The 20,462-nt window shown below is 44.7% G+C and overlaps 1 protein-coding gene across 6 annotated transcripts in view; it reads right to left on the bottom strand.

The window, feature by feature from the left end:
- The window catches only part of SNX25 (sorting nexin 25), a 157,999-nt gene extending 138,666 nt beyond the window's left edge, over nucleotides 1–19,333 (bottom strand). For 2 of the 6 annotated variants that reach the window (XM_050948374.1, XM_050948372.1), the window contains exons 1-2: nucleotides 18,485–19,332; nucleotides 23–107 (exon numbers count right to left, since the gene is read on the bottom strand). In XM_050948374.1, coding sequence (XP_050804331.1) covers nucleotides 23–107; nucleotides 18,485–18,949 — 550 coding nt within the window. In that variant the 5' untranslated portion in view covers nucleotides 18,950–19,332. Of the gene's footprint in view, nucleotides 1–22; nucleotides 108–18,484 lie in introns of all 6 variants that reach the window. The other 4 variants (XM_050948375.1, XM_050948373.1, XM_050948370.1 and 1 more) reach the window with 4 other exon arrangements.
- Between the last annotated feature and the right edge of the window lie 1,129 nt (nucleotides 19,334–20,462).

Genomic DNA, 20,462 nt, shown 5'->3' with positions numbered 1-20,462 from the left:
CATGCTCCCAGGTAAGACTCACCTTCTTTCAGAGCTTTATCCATGTTATGAGAAATGACCACTCTCCTAGACTGAAGCGATTCATGTGCATTTCCAGACAAATGACTCTGAAATAAAAGAACACCTATTACCAAAGATAGAGGAATAAGCTGCATAAGAAAGAAGAGAAAAAATAAAGCCCAAGATAATAGTAAAATCGCCGGCTTTTTACAAGACACTCCTGCTATCCAAATTATTAAAACAAAATCAATGGCATTTTCCTAAAAGATTGAAATGGGCACTTGAAGTGAGAATCTTATGATGTATTGGGGTTTAAATGCTCTGATTTGCAATAATTCCATTATATTTGGTAAAGGGAATTGTCTCCTATTTACAATCTCATCAGTCAACAGTCAGACACTTGACAGGTCCAGCACTCTAAGCAACTAAAAAAATGTCTAGTAAACAGTGTAACATTTTTATAGATTTACAAAATCTCAGGGAAGCAAAATTCCTGGACCAGAAGTTCGCTTGGATACAAAGACAAATGTTGAACCTTGGTACACCTCAGCAAGAGGCCAGTAGCAAACATTCAATCATTAGAACATTCTGTCAGACAGGTTTTGCTCAGCCCCGTGAAGCATTTTAAAATGTGAGCCCTTTCAATTTTCCAAAGCACTTTTCAACTAAGTAAAGTGCTAGCCATAAAAAAATCCATGACTATTTATTTTTAAGCTGCTTACCTAAATAAGCATTTTTTTAATTTTAAGATATTCACCTCTACAGCAGGGATCGGCAACCTTTGGCACGTGGCCCGCCAGGGTAAGCCCCCGGCGGGCCAAGTGGTTTGTTTATATGCCCCGTCCGCAGGTTCAGCTGATCGCAGCTCTCACAGGCCATGGTTCGCCATCCCAGGCCAATGGCGGCTGTGGGAAGAGGCGGCCAGCACATCCCTCAGCCCGCAGTGCTTCCTGCAGCCCCCATTGGCCTGGAACGGCGAACCGGAGCCAGTGGGAGCTGCAATCGGCCGAACCTGCGGACACCACAGGTACACAAACCATGTGCCAAAGGTTGCCAATCCCTGCTCTACAGCACCAAAGCAGGGATGGAACGGGATGTCCTCACTAGAGCATGATTCTAAAACTATGTCCAGAAGGAGCAGGCAGGATCTGCAATTCAGGCCTTGACTACATTGGAAGTGGGATGCAGCCACATTGCTGCCAAACCGACCGAACTCCAACAGATATGAAGTTGCATTGATTGCAAACCAGACTAATTATGTTGACTTAAGTGCACAGATCTGTTAATGGGAGAGAATTTGTACATGGATGCAAGACAGTCCCATGTTATTGCAGTACAATTTTTAAATACAGAAAAGGGTTCAGTTCCTTGCTGAAGACATAGCTCTTTAGAAATGTGCTACTGGTAAATGTAAAAGTTATTGAAGGAAGGGGGAAAATGTGCTAAAATCTTTCCTCTGAATCTGGGGAGAAGTCTCCCTTCCAAACACAAATAAAGTATTAGAACTTCTATCTGCCCAAACTGTAACCTAATTTTAAAAAGAGTCAGATGGCTCAGTGCATTTTGGTGCAATTAATACACTATCTTTTTCTTCTGATGCATGTACAGTGTCTGGCACAACACACTTTTAATGGGTTCTTGATCCTCAATCAGAGCCTTCAGGTGCTACCATTATACAGTAACTCCTCGCTTAACATTGTAGTTATGGTCCTGAAAAATGCAACTTTAAGCAAAAGGATGTTAAGTGAATCCAATTTCTCCATAAGAATTAATGTAAATAGAGGGAGATTAGGTTCCAGGGAAAAAAAAATTTCACCAGACAAAAAACTATATATTATACAGATACACACAGAGTATACGTTTTAAACAAACAGTTTCATACTGTGCACAGCTATGATGATTGTGAAGCTTGGTTGAGGTGGTGAAGTTAGAGGGTGGAAGATGGAGCGATATTTCCCAGGGATTGCCTTGCTGCTAAATGATGAACGAGCACTTGGCTGAGCCTTCACGGGTTAACACATTGTTGTCAATGTAGTCTCTCATGAAGGCAGCACGAACAGGAAGGAGGAGAGACAGCATAGCAGACAGACACCCACTTTGTGCATCGGGGAGAGAGAGAGATGCACACTGCCCCTTTAAGTAAGCTGACCCACTCTTAAGTGCATTGTCTTTTTAAGTGGATCAGGAAGTTGAGACAGCCGCTGCTGCCTCAAGCTCTCTCCGTCTCTCTCCATCCGTGTTCCCTCCCTGCTCTATATGGAGAACAAGCAGGGTGCAGGAGCAGGGGGGAAGGAGACACCCTGACATTAGCCCCCCTGTGATGGTGCCACCCATAAGGCTTTATGGAAACATGCTTGTGTGTGTGTATAACATAACTAGAATGTGTTTTATGCTACATATGCCATATAACATATATCTGTAATGGTCCTGATCTACTGAATCTATTAATCCTACTTGTATGCATGTATCATTTTTGTATTAGAAGTTATGAATATTGGCTGCATACTTGTTTGATTCTAAGTAGGCTGTAGTGAAGCAGTTGGTCACCTTCCTGAGAAAAGGCTATTCTCATTATGTGCCCCATCAAGAAATACTTAAGCAAGCAATTAACTTAGAGACACCAGTCCACATCTGGACTTTCCCAGGAATGTGGCTTGGCTGGTAAGGAACTCAGTCATGCATGGATAGGTGACTTGCCCAGGTGACTCCAATACTCCATTTTGTAGCTGGACTTTGCACAAGAGAAAGTCTACTTAATCCCAGGGGAGACCCCCTCCATTTTGTCTTCAGCTGGCTAAAGAGAGAGCCTCTCCAACCCCAAAGATACCTGAAAGAAACTGAAACAAAGGACAGTGGCTGCAGTGATTGCTGGACCCAGATTAAAAGGAGATTAGTCTGTAAAAGGAAGCAGTCTGGAACTGGTGAAAATCTTATCTGTATTCAGTTTCTTACTGTATTAGACATAGACTGGGGTGTTTTATTTTATTTTGCTTGGTAATTCATTTTGTTCTGTCTGTTACTACTTGGAACCACTTAAATCCTACTTTCTGTATTTAATAAAATCATTTTTTACTTATTAATTAACTCAGAGTATGTATTAATACCGGAGGGGGGGGACAAACAGCTGTGCATATCTCTCTATCAGTGTTATAGATGGCATACAATTATGAGTTTACCCCGTATAAGCTTTATGCAGGGTAAAATGGATTTATTTGGGTTTAGACCCTTTTGGGAGTTGGGCATCTGAGTGTTAAAGACAAGAACAATTCTGTTAGCTGCTTTCAGGTAAGCCTACAGCTGTTAGGGGACGTGATTCAGACCTGGGTCTGGATTTGCAGCAGGCTAGCAAGTCTGGCTCAAACCAGGCAGGGCACTGAAGTCCTAAGCTGACAGGGCAACAAGGCAGGGTCAGAGGTAGTCTTGGCACATCAGGTGGCAGCTCCCAAGGGGGGGGGGGGGTTCTGTGATCTAACCTGTCACACACACACACAGCAAGCAGGAGTCTCTGGGAGCATCTCCAAGCCAGAAGGCAGGAGCAGCACATGGCAATGGGGGGAATAAACAGCTGAACTGGCGATCGATAGCCTGCTGGTCGGCTGAAGCCCAGGGAACTTAGGAGAGCGGGGAGCTGATGGGGGGCTGCCAGTCCACCCTGGTTACAAGCCCCCACCAGCTAGCTGCAACAGGTTGCTCTTCCTGCAAGCAGTGGACAAAGCAGGTGGCTGCCAAATGACATTAGAAGGGAGCACTGCACAACTTTAAACAAGCATGTTCCCTAACTGATCAGCAACGTAACAATGAAACAACATTAACCGGGATGACTTTAAGCAGTGGTCCCCAACGTGGTGCCTGCGGGCGCCATGGTGCCCGCTGCAGCATTTATGTGCGCCTGCCTAGTGCCCAGCAGGGGAGAGAAGCCGTGGCCCCGCGCCTGCCGGGGACAGAGAACTCTGGGGCTGCAGGCTACGGGCACCGGTGTTCTCTGTCCCTGGCAGGCGCGGGGTTACGGCTTCTCTCTGGCTTCTCCAGGGCTGCAGGCTGCGGGCGCAGTTCTCTGTCCCCGACAGGGGCAGGGCCACAGCTTCGAAGCCAGAGAGAAGCTGCAGCACCGCCCCTGCAGGGAACAGAGAACTCTGGGGCTGTAGACTGCAGGTACCGGTATTCTCGGTCCCCGGCAGACGCGGGACGTCGACTTAATCCAAAGAGAAACCGTGGCCCCACGCCTGCCGGGGACAGAGAACTCCGGGGCTGCAGGCGCTGGTGTTCTCTGTCCCCGGCAGGCGCGGGGCCTGCCTAGTGCTCAGCATGGGAGAGAAGCGACTTCTCTTCGGCTTCTCCAGGGCTGCAGGCACCGGTGTGCTCTCTGCCCAGCAGGCGCTGGGCCATGGCTTCTCTCTGGCTTCGAAGCGGAGAGAAGCCGCAGTCCCACCGCTGCCGGGGACAGAGAACTCCAGGGCTGCAGGCTTTGGGTGCCGGTGTTCTCGGTCCCCACAACCGCCCTCCTGCCGGGGACAGAGAACTCCGGGGCTGCAGGCTTCATTCTATATTAAAGTAAGAATAATAAATATATTTGGACCAGCAGTTCAACAATGTTTTCCCTTTTTAAAATAAATAAGATGAAAACTGTTTATGATATTTATTTTGTAAAAACTCCTTAATTTTTCTTACAGGTAGATAAAAAAGAGCAAATTCATATGGTAAGGTGAAAGAGTCATTGCCGAATAATGTAATTAATACCTTCTACATGTAAAATTACCCTTTTTATCTTATGGATTCATATATTATGTAATATTAAATATGATGTCAAGTATCAGAGGGGTAGCCGTGTTAGTCTGGATCTGTAAAAGCAGCAAAGAATCCTGTGGCACCTTATAGACTAACAGACGTTTTCGAGCACGAGCTTTCATGGATGAATACCCACTTCGTCTGACGAAGTGGGTATTCACCCATGAAAGCTCATGCTCCAAAACGTCTGTTAGTCTATAAGGTGCCACAGGATTCTTTGCTGCTTTTATTAAATATGATGGTTTTTGTATTATTTAATGTACAAATACAAAATAAGCCTTGAAAATTGTTGGCGTCCGCCACACTCTTCTGAAAACATGAATGTGCTACTGGCCACAAAAAGGTTGGGGAATACTGACTTTTAGGGTACGTCTACGCTACGGGATTATTCCGATTTTACATAAACCGGTTTTATAAAACAGATTGTATAAAGTCGAGTGCACGCGGCCACACTAAGCACATTAATTCGGTGGTGTGCATCCATGGTCCGAGGCTAGCGTCGATTTCTGGAGCGTTGCACTGTGGGTAGCTATTCCATAGCTATCCCATAGTTCCCGCAGTCTCCCCCGCCTCTTAGAATTCTGGGTTGAGAGCCCAGTGGCTGATGAGGCAAAAATCATTGTCGCGGGTGGTTCTGGGTAAATGTCGTCAGTCATTCCTTTCTCCGGGAAAGCAACGGCAGACAATCATTTCACGCCCTTTTTCCCTGGATTGCCCTGGCAGACGCCATAGCACGGCAACCATGGAGCCCGTTCAGCTTTTTTTTTTTTTTTACAGTCACCGTATGTGTACTGGATGCCGCGGACAGAGGCAATACTCCAGCACTACACAGCAGCATTCATTTGCTTTTGCATGACAGCAGAGATGGTTACCTGTTGTTCTGTACCGTCTGCTGCCAGTGTAATTTGGCAATGAGATGACGGTTATCTGTCCTTCTGTGCTGTCTGCTGCTATCATGGGTGCCCCTGGCTGAGATCGGCCGGGGGAGCAAAAGCAAAACTGGGAATGACTCTCCGAGTCAATCCCTCCTTTATGGTTTCTAAAAATAGAGTCAGTCCTGCCTAGAATATGAGGCAAATGTACTAGAGAAGCAGTGTATCAGAGAACACATCTGCTCTGTGTCAGATCCCGCAGAAATGATGAGCTACATGCCATTCACAGGGGGTGCCCCTGCAACAACCCCACCCATTGCTTCCCTCCTCCCCCAACCTTCCTGGGCTACCGTGGCAGTGTCCCCCCCATTTGTGTCATGAAGTAATAAAGAATGCAGGAATAAGAAACACACTGAGTTTTTAGTGACATAAAATGAGGAGGAGGCAGCCTCCCGGTGCTATGATAGTCCAGGCAGGACATTAAGCACTGTGGGGGAGAGGAGCCCAGCATGCCACTTCTTTGATAGTCCAGGCAGTACAGAATCTTTTCTTTTCACATGAAAGGGAGGGAGCTAATTGAAGCTCAGCCCCCAGTTGCTATGATGAAGACTGTTACCAGCCGTTCTGTACCATCTACTGGGAATGACTGGGAGTCATTCCTATTTTCACCCAGGCGCCCCCGGCCAGCCTAACCTGAAGCCAGTCAGGAGCACTCACGGGTTCATAAGAAGGATGGTTACTAGTCCTACTGCACCGTCTACCACCACAGAGGGGAGAGCAGCGGATACTGCTCTTCACTGCTGTAGCATCGCATCTACCAGCAGCATTCAGTAGACATAGGGTGACATTGAAAGAAGTCAAGAAACGATTTATTTCCCTTTTCTTTCATGTGGGGGGGGAGGGAGTAAATTGACTAGCTATTCCCTGAACCACGCCGGACAATGTGTTTGAACATACAGGCACTGGGAGCTCAGCCAAGAATGCAAATACTTTTCGGAGACTGCTGTGGACTGTGGGATAGCTGGAGTTCTCAGTACCCCCTCCCTCCCTCCATGAGAGTCCGTTTGAGTCTCTGGCTTCCCGTTACGCTTGTCAAGCAGCACTGTGTAGCCTGCAGATTTTTTTTTCAAACACTTTGGCATTTCGTTTTTTGTAACGGAGCTCTGATAGAACAGATTTGTCTCCCCATACAGCGGTCAGATCCAGTATCTCCCGTACGGTCCATGCTGGAGCTCTTTTTGGATTTGGGACTGCATTGCCACCCATGCTGATCAGAGCTCCAGGCTGGCCAAACAGGAAATGAAAATCAAAATTTCGTGGGGCTTTCCTTGTTTACCTGGCCACTGCATCCGAGCTGAGATTGCTGTCCAGAGTGGTCACAGTGGTGCACTGTGGGATACCGCCCGGAGGCCAATACCGTCGATTTGCGGCCACACTAACCCTAATCCGATATGGTAATACCGATTTTAGCGCTACTCCTCTCGTCGGGGAGGAGTACAGAAACCGATTTAAAGAGCCCTTTATATCGATATAAAGGGCCTCGTAGTATGGACGGGTACAGCGTTAAATCGGTTTAATGCTGTTAAAATCGGTTTAAACGCGTAGTGTAGACCAGGCCTAAGTGAGGAGTTACTGTAGTAATAATTATATAAATCACAGCACCATCAATGAATTAATCTTACACTATTTCATAGAGTTCTTTCATATGAATGTCTCCTAGCACTTAAAAGGTAGAATCATAACCACATAAGACGTTCCACAGATCTGGAACACCACATACAAGATGACTTCTCTGTCCCCTCAAGCAAAAAGGATAGTTATGGACAGCTGAGGGTTTTCTAGACATTCTCCTGAGCCTGAAAAATACTAACAAAAATATATTTAGGATTATAACTTGTCACTTTTGAGACAATTTGCTTCACACAGCAAATTCATAATGCCAGTCATGGGATTACTTCAGGATTTCTGTGTCTTATTCACAAGAGGGAAATAAAATTATGCACAATCTCTCAATTTAAAAAGAAATGGGGAGAGAGTCTGCTGCATAAAATATTCCACTTAAATTTCTAAAGAAATTTAACAGAGTGATACTTCAGACGGTTCTGCAAACAAAAGCCATTCAAGTCTTCCACTAGGATCATTCTCTGACACATATACCTGCTTATATTAAATATTTGCATTGAGTATCTTTTTCCTTGTTCTAGAGTAGTAAGGGATCCAGTGAAGCATCTGCCACAAATTTCTACATTCAAAACTAGTTTTAATGGAATCCAGAACAAAGGAACTAAAAATATTAAACACTTATTTTTGCCTCATATCATAGGACTTTTTCCTTCTTTTCAACTCAGTGCCTCTTTAACAAGCAGAGGAAAAGACATCAGCTCAATACTTTAAGAGTAGATCCCTTCCTGTAGCAGGAATTACTCCGTAACACAGGCACTATAATCCAATATACACAATTCTACAAAGTGAGATCACTGCACAATTTGATCCTTTCATATTTCAGTCTTAAAAGTCCTATGCTTAAACACAAAGAGCAGTGCCTCCTTACCTACTGAGGGTAAGACTTCTGTTTGATAGGGTTTATTAATTTCATTGGGGGAGGTGGGGAATTTTTCAGCTTTATGTAGATATCCAAAAAAAAGGGGCAGGGGAGATCTCATTGTATGTACTTTACAGAGTAACATATTATATACTGGTACTTCACTCATTACAGTAAAGAGTAATGTTCCCTAGTACACGTTAATATAGTACTGTTTCAAACAGCACTATGTTAAAGCACTTCAGGGAATCTTCAGTGCGCACCAGGAGGGTCTTCACTGACCAACATGTTAGTGCACTTTAGAAATCACACCTAGTAGTCTGCATTACTGCTCCATGTAGACAAGCACTTAGATACAAGTAACTATTTCCAAAGTTTGTCCAGTGTTTATTGGATAAAACATCAATTTGATTTTTTTAAATTAAACTGTGGGTGTTCAATCTGTGTTTATAGTTAAAACTTAGAAATCAAAAATCCTTTTGTGGAGTACTTTACTGAAGCAACTGCAAACTCACAGTTTAATTCATAAAAATATATTTTACAGAATGTTATTGTTTATAATTTGCAAGTTTTATCTTCTAAATGGTAAGGAGTGCTCTTCTTAAATCAAATATGGCCAACAAGAACTGAGAGACAGCGATACTCAGCAGCATGATGTCTGAACAAAAGGGGTGATCAGGAGGAACTGGGTAAGAAATCACAACTGACAAGGGTAATAAAAAAACTTTAAAAAAATTATCTATTTGGTGGCACACTACACAACTATTAAAGGATGCAATGTAGATACATTGTATGGAAGCTGCACAGTATGCTGAATTTTCTGAGAAATACTGCAGAGTGACACAGGAATCTGTGTAGAAGGTCATCGACAGTGCAGCAGTGCCATACCACACACACAGGAAAATTAGCAATTTTTTCTATTACACTCATGCAAAAAATAAAACTAGTACAGAACTCAGAATACAATGTACATAATATACCCATACTTTGTGCAAAGCATTTTTCAATTTTAATCTATGGACCAAAAGGCAAAAGACTCAGAGTATGTCTACACTACAGGGTTAATCCGATTTTACACAAACCTGTTTTGTAAAACAGATTGTATAAAGTCGAGTGCATGCGGCCACACTAAGCACATTAATTCGGTGGTGTGCATCCATGTACCGAGGCTAGCGTCGATTTCTGGAGCGTTGCACTGTGGGTAGCTATCCCGTAGCTATCCCATTGTTCCCGAAGTCTCCCCCGCCCATTGAAATTCTGGGTTGAGATCCCAATGCATGATGGTGCAAAAACAGTGTCGCGGGTGATTCTGGGTAAATGTCGTCACTCATTCCTTCCTCTGTGAAAGCAATGGCAGACAATCATTTCGCCCCCTTTTTCCCTGGATTGCCCTGGCAGACACCATAGCTTGGCAACCATGGAGCCCGTTTTGCCTTTTGTCACTGTCACCATACGTGTACTTGATGCCGCTAACAGAGGCGGTACTGCAGCGCTACACAGCAGCATTCATTTGCCTTTGCAAGATAGCAGAGACAGTTATCAGTTGTTCTGTACCGTCTGCATTGCCATTGTAAATTGGCGATCAGATGACGGTTATCAGTCATTCTGTACCATCTGCTGCTGTCATGGGTGCTCCTGGCTGGCCTTTGCTGAGGTCGGTCGGGGGTGCAAAGACAAAAATGGGAATGACTCCCCGGGTCATTCCCTCCTTTATGTTGTATCTAAAAATAGAGTCAGTCCTGCCTAGAATATAGGGCAAGTGTACTAGAGAACCAGTGTACCAGAGAACCAGAGAGCACAGCTGCTCCGTGTCAGATCCCGCAGAAATGATGAGCTGCATGCCATTTTAGGGGGTGCCCTTGCAACAACCCCACCCGTTGCTTCCCTCCTCCCCCAACCCTTCTGGGCTACTGTTGCAGTGTCCCCCCCATTTGTGTCATGAAGTAATAAAGAATGCAGGAATAAGAAACACTGAGTTTTTAGTGAGATAAAATGAGGGGGAGGCAGCCTCCAGCTGCTATGATAGTCCAGGTAGGACATTAAACGGTGGGGGGGGGGAGAGGAGCCCAGCATCCCGCTGCTATGATAGTCCAGGCAGTACAGAATCTTTTCTTTAGACATGAAAGAGGGGGGGCTGATGGAGCTCACCCCCAGTTGCTATGATGAAGACAGTTACTAGCCGTTCTGTACCATTTGCCGGGAATGACCAGGAGTCATTCCTATTTTTACCCAGGCTCCCCCGGCTGACCTCACCTGAGGCCAGCCAGGAGCACTCACGGGATGACGACGAGGACGGCTACCAGTCCTTCTGCACTGTACCATCTGCCACCAGAGAAGGGAGGGGAGAGGATGCTGCTGTTCAGTGCTGCAGCACCGCGTCTACCAGCAGCATGCAGTAGACATACATAGGGTGACACTGAAAAAAGTCAAGAAACGATTCTTTTCCCTTTTCTTTCACAGGAGGAGGGGGCAGGGTAAATTGACGAGATATACCCTGAACCACCCCGGACAATGTGTTTGACCCTACAGGCATTGGGAGCTCAGCCAAGAATGCAAATACTTTTCGGAGACTGCGAGGACTGTGGGATAGCTGGAGTCCTCAGTCCCCCCTCCCTCCCTCCATGGGCGTCCATTTGATTCTTTGGCTTTCCGTTACACTTGTCACACAGCACTGTGCTGTGGACTCTGTATCATAGCCTGGAGATTTTTTTCAAATGCTTTGGCATTTCGTCTTCTGTAACGGAGCTCAGATAGAACAGATTTGTCTCCCCATACAGCGATCAGATCCAATATCTCCCATACGGTCCATGCTGGAGCTCTTTTTGGATTTGGGACTGCATCGCCACCCGTGCTGTTCGGAGCTCCATGCTGGCCAAACAGGAAATGAAATTCAAAAGTTTGCAGGGCTTTTCCTGTCTACCTGGCCAGTGCATCCAAGTTCAGATTGCTTTCCAGAGCGGTCACAATGGTGCACTGTGGGATACCGCCCCAAGGCCAATACTGTCCATTTGCGGCCACACTAACCCTAATCCGACACGGCAATACCGATTTCAGCGCTACTCCTCTCGTCGGGGAGGAGTACAGAAACCGGTTTAAAGAGTCCTTTATATCAATATAAAGGGCCTCATTGTGTGGACGAGTGCAGTGTTAAATTGGTTTAACGCTGCTAAATTCGGTTTAAACGCGTAGTGTAGACCAGGCCTCATACACAAAAAACAATAGCAAATGACTCATACCTGTTTGTGCTATCCAATATTGTAACTATTAACAAATCTTAGTTGTCACAGTCTCATGATGTACATGAACTTTACTACATAAGTACTGAACTGCGGTAATCAAGAGTTGCTGCTTCTAATAATGTTTTATAGATTTTCCATGAGTTCAACTTTAACTGAGAAGGATATATAATTTTCCTACTAGAAATACCTTATGAACAGTACTGAAGCATTTTTTCAGTCACAAAAGACCCACACAAACCTCTAAGAAACTTAAGATATTTTAAAATCAATTTTAGATGTCAAAAAAGTTATATATCAGTCACACTAAGGACTGGTCTATGCACAGTTTTTGTATCACTTTGACTGTCAGTTTAGAAACAAACAGAGTTAAAACAGTGTAACCCCCTAACTTGGACATAGTTTGTGACACAGAGGCCATTTGACAAAGGGTGCCCTGTTCTTTGCAAACAACTCTAGCGTCAGACCCAATAAACCCATTACACCAAACAAACGTCTTGCAGGATATTCATAGGAGCAATATATAAGGTATCTACAGAACACTTGTATCTTGTCAAGATTCATAACCATTGCCAGATGTATGTACATACAGGTAATATTTAAGAAATAATGTAATTATAGGGAAAGTATGCTTTTTGGGCTTGGACTAAAACTTAGGTCACCAGTGGATAATATGTCTCAGTGATGGCCCACTCAAGTAGAGGGGGAAACTACCCCATCCTGGTTAGTCCGAGATGTAATCCGTGACTCAATTGTCTACCCTTGTGCCATCCCACGACTTTCAGTGGAAAATCTTCAGAGACAATTGCAAATAATTGAAACCACTTAGAAGTACAAAAGGAACATTAAAACAGACAGGGAATTGCCCTGCATGTGAATAAAGACAACAGACTGTTTCACTATAACACCAAGTGAGGAAAGGCACTCTGTATCCATTCACTGGGGAGACAGCTCCGGCCCCTCAAGAATTCTCATGAAAATTTGGATCCTGGTTCCTATAAAGCCAGCCAGCTAGCTCCGCAATAGACTGAACTTTGGAAGGAGGGGACCTATTTTATTAGACAGAAAAGGTAACTATTAACAAGTATAGATTCAGATTCGTATCAGATGATTTTGTTTTGTGTTAGCAGCAAAAAATCCTGTGGCACCTTATAGACTAACAGACGTTTTGGAGCATGAGCTTTCGTGGGTGAATACCCACTAACCATTTGTTTCCATCACTCTCTCTTGTTTCAGGTTGAAGCTCTATTCTTTCTTACACAAACCTACTTTTGTTTTATGTTTTAAGTGCTGTGTGGTTTACTGGAATGGTGGTTTAAGGTAAAACTAGTTAACTGGGGTATGCTGCCCCCTTGGGAGCAGAGGATCTGAGATTTCTGTAAATAGCCAGTATCAGGGGCTGCATATCACAGGGGAACAGTTCAAAGGGACTCAGGGACTGGGTGCACCTATTGTTAACCTGCAACGAAAGGCCACAGCCCCAATGAGAGGGCAAAAAAGGCTGCTGGTGTTTTGTTTTTTTTAGGGAGCTGACACCCAGCCAGACACAAGCAAGACTCCCTCACAATAGAGGAAGGAGATAACAGATGGAGTTGAAGTGATATAAATAAATAAAAACAGATAACCAAGCCCTAGCTTCTACAACTAGGAGGTTCCAACAATAACAACTTTATAGAAAGTTTAATTAAAGTTGTATCAAATTAGACAGACAGGACTACGCAGTTTGAGAAAAAAAATGTTTTGAATGTACTATCCCCATATCCTGTGATTATTTCTAATTTGTCTAAGTAATGTTAGCATTTCAATGTCTGTTTACAAAGCAATATTCCTTTTTCGTCCATTAGTGGTTCTATTACATTTAATATGAAAAAAAAAAGCCCTCACAATCAGAGCAAAGGTTTGTGCACAATTTCATAAGAATAATTATGAATTAGCGGAGGATTCCCTGCCTACAGAATAGCCCCATGCTCTCCTCCTTTATGAGAATGTATGGAAAGAAACGATCAGCCCTCAAACCCAAAGGTCCCAGCAAATTCAAGAGCCGAAGGATCTGAATAGGTTAAGGTTTGGGAAAAACCCAGGCCTCAACTCCACAGATCATGGACCCCAGCTTAACCTACTACAGAGACAATCCCTCTGCATTTATCTCCAAGCCTTTTGATCTCAAGCTTCCTTCTACAGCAAAGACTCTGTGTTCTGATTCCTTTAACGGGAGGGACAGAAGAACACGAAGAAGGAATTCTGCTTTAATCAGCATTAATTTTGCTCCTTTTCCACTATGCTGGGTGAGCATTCTCTTTGGGGAAATACAGTACAGAATGACTGCCCCAGAATCCTCTGTTTCCATCACCACACCTTCTTTATCCACACAGCCCATGGACCATGCAGCTATTTTGTAAATAACACATAACCAGCCAAGCCAGACCAGATGAGAAGAAGGAGGGAGAAAGTGTATAATTGTCTTTTCCGCTGGTAATTTCTTCTGTGGGTTTGCTCCCTTTTGCAAATCACAGGGTGACAAAAATCAAGTAATAATAAGAGGCCCAAAACAAGTTTATCTCAAGAACCTTTATGACTGATCAAGTGTTTAAGAGAGAGCATTCTAAATTCCAAGGCATATCCTGAATACAAAATCCAAATGGGGATCGTTTTTCACTGGGCTACCAACAGAGTTTTAGTCTCAAGTTTGTGACTTCCCTGCAGAAGATCTGGATAGTGATAATCTGGCCATCCCAGCACTTGGCCTCCTAAATTACTGAAGCAATGTGGCTTTCACTTGTCAAGAGAGAAGCAGCTCTTTCCTTATGTTCTCTGTCAGTCATAAAATACTTCTTTTAAAGTGAGCACTCTCCTGCACCAAAACCAACATGGTTTCAGAAGACAAATATTAAATGTCTAAATAAAATTATCCAAATGAACTGCCAGGCAAACTGTGAGACAGAGATAAAGATGACAAAAGAGGATACATGAGATAGCAAAGCAAGACAACAAGGAAGTCTTTCAATGTGTCTAACACAAGAAAGGTGCATGCAAGTCTGACGGCCACTCTATCACCAAGGAGTCATGGGAGCAAATAAATAAGATGGAGTTTCCAAAAGAATTTAATTTCATTGCTTCAGCCTTCACTGAGGAAGAAATTATCATCCCAAGGTTACATTTTGCAACTCATCAAGGCATAATCGTGTCAGATTTTGAGTTCTACGGAAAGTGCCATAAATCCCCAAGGGGAAAGAGTATTCAACAGAGCTATAAAAGAAAACAACAACAATTATTACTTTGCAGAACTATCAAAATCATAGCCCCAATTCTGCAAATGGAACTCCCATTGCAGGACTGGATCTATGTAATATAACCTTAGAAATACTTCTGAAGACTGGCAGATGGTATGATGGCAGCTTTTTTTTTATTTAGTGAATTATGCATTAATAAGATTAACTTCAGCATTAGGAAAGTTAGCTGACTGCATCATTAAAGGGAGATTAACAAAACACTTAAATAAGGACAAACTTGCACATCTCCAAATGTCAACATGCAGAGGAGAAACTGGTGAGCAATCCTGAACAAGGACAGTCCAGAATTCTTGGTTTCTGAAATCAGAAATCCTATGATCAAAAAGCAGTGGTGACTGAACAGCAAATGGCATATTCTCAATATAGACAGAAGTGGATAGCAGGACACCTTAAGGATCAGTGATTTTCTATATCTGAAGGATCGGGGGAAGGGGGGATAAATTAGGCTTCAGCAGGTAGATTTTGAAGAAAAAAACCTAATTTTTAGGATAAGTATGGATGTTTCTGAATAACATATACGAACCTAACCAAAAGATGCGTAGGATGCTGTTCCTGCCATTCCACATTGTGTCCAGCCCTCCCTCCCACACCTAGTGACTGTGTTCACATTTAAGAAAAGAGACCTACACGCAAAGGTGTACCTCTTCTGATAGCTGCTGTGGCTCCTGCCATTTACCATCCCATTTGATTCTCCCCATCAGAAGAGGGAAGAATGCTCAGCTTTCTACACCATATCAAATGATTGGTCTAGGCTGCCAGCTATCCTGTCTGATCCACAAGGGACTATATTCCAATAATCTCACTACTGATTTTTCTACAATTTAAGTAATAAAACTCATCTTCCTGACCCCAGCAGCTCCAAAGACTGGGCGGTAGTTAGGTAGTCTGAGGAGGAAGAAATGCAATTCTTCTTTTCTTGCACAAGGGACACATGTACATAGCATTATCCATTATACATAGATTCCATATGGACTGAAAGAAAAGCTGACCACCTCAGAATGTGTAACAGTGCCATGTAAATCTCAGCCAGAATAACTGTATAAAAATGGTTTTGAAGAAGGAATCCTGCTAAGTATACATGAAAGATATTTTCCTAAAAGAAATTCAAAACAAAAAAGTGATTAACTATATCATGTTTAAATTTTCAAGAGATGCTCAATGCTGGGCATGTGTGTACACGAGAATATTTTTATGTGAATTTAAAACAGTAGAACAACTAATCTCCAGAATCTGGGGATGATGTTATGACCAATACATATTTTTTTGCTGGAAAACATGTTTATTCTCCTTTCTATTAGTTCAAGTTAGATTAAATAAACCACTCTCTATAAAGGATCGTTCATATCAACTAAATGTACAGTCATTGAGTCTCATCCATCTTAGTTTTGGTATTTCTCAAAGGGAGTGTGGCAACTCAACCCACTTAGAGACATTAAAGTGACTCGGTACCAAAACACAATTTAGAAAGGAAAAAGAGCAGTACTGTGGCCTCTCAGTTCCTGGGGAATAGTTCACAGAGCTACATTAAGAGAAACCTGTGAACACACAAGTTTATTTTTTCCCCCTTTCAGTTATCCATTCAAGGGACTTTTTTAAAATCAGTCAAAATTATCTCTTACACTATTAACACAAATTAGTACATCTGATTAACCCAAGGCATTGCAGAATACAGGGCATGTTTGTGTTTGGTAAGTAAATATGCCCAGGGAATTTTAAGAGTTTTGATTAGAAGAAAGCGACAAAGAGTCCTGTGGCACCTTATAAACTAACAGACGCATTGGAGCAGAAGATCACAAAAGCTCATGCTCCAATACGTCTGTTAGTCTGTAAGGTGCCACAGGACTCTTTGTCACTTTTTACGGATCCAGACTAATACGGCTACCCCTCTGATACGTACTTGATTAGAAGAGAGTAAAATTAGGACATTATATTTCTTTGTTGTCCTTTGGCATCTTGTCTCGCACCAATTTCTGCTAAGTGTTGGGAATATTTCCTATTTATGTTAAAGAACTGAAAGCCAAATACAGCCTAGAACCATACATGTTACGGTCTGTGAGAAAGGATGGTATGTCTATAAATATTAGCTCTTATAACTAAATGTTTACTATTGCTTTTATTTATTGTACTACTGCCATGAATGATCTGCATGTTTTTTTCATCCATTATGGAAGATGAAAATAGAAAGAGAGCACAGGAGAAGAAAAAAAACAACTATCTTCACAAGGCCTGGTAATTTATTTCTGGTCCTTCCTACTATTCCCTCTTTAACGACTAATAGGTCGAAGAAACAAGTCCTCTCCCAAAAGTTTTGTTAGCTTGTTTGATGGGAAAGGTGAAAGAATGGCAAACTATACTATTGAGTGAATTATAACAGGCTCTCTCCCTTTCAGAGGCCCATGGTGTCAAAAGCTGAACCAGACATCAACCTGGAAATACAGAAATGACAACACTTTCAAGTTGCTGTTAACACCAACCTTAAACACGACTAACTGGATCCTATTACCAATTAGGATTTATACCAAAATGTGACTAATAACACTTACCCTTCGTTGTAAAGCACTTTGAGATCTATTCCTGAAATGCACTATATCAAACCGCATTATTTATTATTGCGGTATTTCACTTACCTATACTATATTTTCATGAAAATATGCAGTTCACAAGCATGTGTCTCCTATCAGCTATACTGAGCTTACCTGGGATGTCATATCCTTTATATCTGTATGCAGTACTGGAGTGAAAACATTCCTCCTGCCAAGCAATAGTTTTCTCAGTCCTGTGATTTTTTATTTGGGGCAGGAAATGCTTAATATAAGTTGCTTTGACTAACATTTCTCAAGAAGTCTGCAAGTCTACGGATGTGTTAACACAGGGTTTGCCTCTACACTACTGGCCTTTGGAGTTCAGCAGGGAAAACTGTTATATTTGGGGGTCTTAACCTGGGAGGGTAAACAGAATATAAAGCTGCATGTCTTTCCCAAGTTCATCTTGCAGGTGTGTAAGAGTTCAAGGAGCTATTATGAGAAAGTTTACTCAGGGACAGTTCTTGGGCATTCCCTACAGTTGTATTTGCATTGAAGCAACATGAATATCTTGTATCTTATTCCCCTCCACCACCTAATTTTTTTTAAACTAAAGGAATGGCAAGAAGACTGACATGTGCGCCAGTGTTTTTAATATACTGCCACGAATTTGTTCCTGAATGCCGGAGGGCTACCTACGGGCACTCTCGATTTAAATATACCCTTTAGCAACTTGCATAACTTGTGCCAGTTAAGCAGAGCTGAACTGACCTGAATAAACATCGTTTTCACCAGTTGCAGGAAAACGGGTCATCATACAACGTTTACCGGGGACAAGTCTGCATGATCAGGAGCAAGCTCCTGACTGAGCTGTAGCCAACAACACTTAATTGCAGCAGCCCTGTCAACGCAGAGCATTTGCAACGTAACATCTGTCAGAGACGAAGGGTAAGATTAACACCCGGCAGACTCCACAGCAGCCCCCCACCGCGCGTGGTTTCGAGCACACACAATCCCCCCGGGAGTCTGCGCTGGGAAGGGGGGGCCGGAATCGCAGCCCCTCCCTGTTGCGGTTTGAGGGGATTTAAACCAAAACAGGAGTGAGCAAGAAATCGCAGTTCAAAATGTACCCGGGGCCTCCGTGCTGCCGGGCCCAAGGCATGTAGCTGAGGCACGGCCGGGATCGGCGGGAGGGAGGGTCTGGCCAGCAGCGATAAGAGGCTGGGGTGTCACTTACCGTGGCTGCCCGCAGGAGCGGAGCGTCCTCCCTCGGCTCGCGACTCCAGGCGGCGGGGAAGTCCAGCGGGGGCCGGAGGCGGCCGCGCGTCGGGCAGCTCAAGGCGAGCAAGGTACCAAGCAGGAAGGCGGCCGCCGCGCAGCCCAGGTAGAGGGCCACCCGCAACAGCAGCAGGGCCAGGCACGGTTGCCCCCCGTCCCCCGCCTCCGCCCGCCCCAGGTGGAACACGGACACTGCCAGCAGCCCCAGCCCGGCCGCCAGCATCAGGCGGGACGAGCCGGGATCCTCCTCCTCCTCTTCCTCGTCGTCCGCCTCCTCCTCCCCGCCGGCGACGGCGTCTGCCGCGGGGGCGCTGCTGCGGCAGGACTGGCCGCCGGGGCTGTGCGCTCCCGGGGCGCCGGAGAGTGCGGCGCCCGCCGACTCGGGCTGCCCGCTGCTGCTAGTGCTGTCGGCATCGGGGAACATACTGCTCCTGGCGCCGCTGGGAACAAGCGCATCTCCCGCCCCAGCGGCCCCCTCGGAAGGTCGCCTCTCCCCGAGCCCCGCGGCTGCTGGCACCGCACGGGCAGGAGAGGGAGCCGGGGCTCATGCCCGGCAGCACAGGAGGGGAGCGGGGCCAGCCAGTGCTTCACCAACCCTCCCCGCCGACTCCGGCGGCAGCAGTGGCTGCTCCGCTCCTCCTCCCCGCTGCTGGCCCAGCGCTGGGTGAGAGCAAGGGGAGGCCGCGCCGTGCCCGCGCGTGTCCAGCAGGGGGAGGAGAAGGAGGCGCCTGAGTGACAGCTGCAGGGGCCATGTGCTCTCCGCCGGGCAAGGAGCGGCAGCCACACTCCCAGCGGGTCTGTCCTCAACCCTTTGCTTCCACACAGCAAGGCCTCGCGGCCTGCCCACCCAGACCGAAAACCTCACCCCCGGGGAGTGCTTAAAAGTCATCGACTTTGGTGGGGATGGATTTTACTGTGCGTGTTGCGGGGGGGGGGGGGGGGGGGGAAGTGGGGCAATTTGCCTCGGGACCTGCAGAGGCCTCCACAAGACTATCGTATTTTATAGTATTGCAACCTTTCTTTATGGAAGGGGCCCCCAAAATTGCTTTGCCCCAGGCCCCCTGAATCCTCTGGGCAGCTGTGTGTGTGTGTGTGTGTGTGTGTGTGTTTCAGTGGAGCATTTATGTAACCCTCTGTTTGTAATGGAAATCTTTTTCAGGCAAGTAAACACATGAATAAAATTGAACCCAAAAGAAAAATATTTATCCCCTCCAACCATAATTGTTTTCTATTTTGATCTCTGTTGATCTCATTTACTCTCCTATAAATCCACTGAAATCAGTGGGGTTACTCCAGATTTACATTTGTATAACTACAGCCATCATTTGGCACTTAATGCCCTAATCTGCAAATGGATCTGTCAGCAGGGAGACCATAAGAGGGCCACTAAGGACACAGGAGTCCAGCCTGGACCATCTCATTGCAGAATTGGAGTCTTAGTCTGTAAACTCAGTGCAGGGACCTTGACTTCCTGCAGATCTGAACCCACCAAGTAGACTTTGGGCACTGTACAATAAATAGGATTATAATACAAAACACAGTCTCCTTATTATCACACCCTTAATTATCATCATAAGGTTATAAAACGAAACATAAATATATCACTAATAATGTTTTGGCAATCCCTGCCCTAAAGGATTTATAATCTAAGCCCTTATTTTACAAACATGCATATGCTTAACTCTGCTACAGTGAGTAAACACATGGGACTACTGTGTGAAAAAAACACCCCCTTGAGTGATACAAGTTTCAGCACTATAAAGTGGCAGTGTAGACAATACACCAGCTCCAAGTGCTGGTAGCTACTCCCCTCACGGGGGTGGGTTTTTTTACAGCACTGGGAGAGCTCTCTCCCAGCTCTGGTGCCATGATTACACAGCCATGTTAAAGTGCTGTTGGTAGTGAAGACACTCTGCCTGCAGGATCTGGGCCTAATA

The sequence above is a fragment of the Gopherus flavomarginatus genome, chromosome 3 (assembly GCF_025201925.1).
Source record: "Gopherus flavomarginatus isolate rGopFla2 chromosome 3, rGopFla2.mat.asm, whole genome shotgun sequence".
NCBI classification, from domain to species: domain Eukaryota; kingdom Metazoa; phylum Chordata; order Testudines; family Testudinidae; genus Gopherus; species Gopherus flavomarginatus.
Note: the sequence above shows the minus strand (reverse complement) of the source record. Positions and strands in the feature narration are given on the sequence as shown.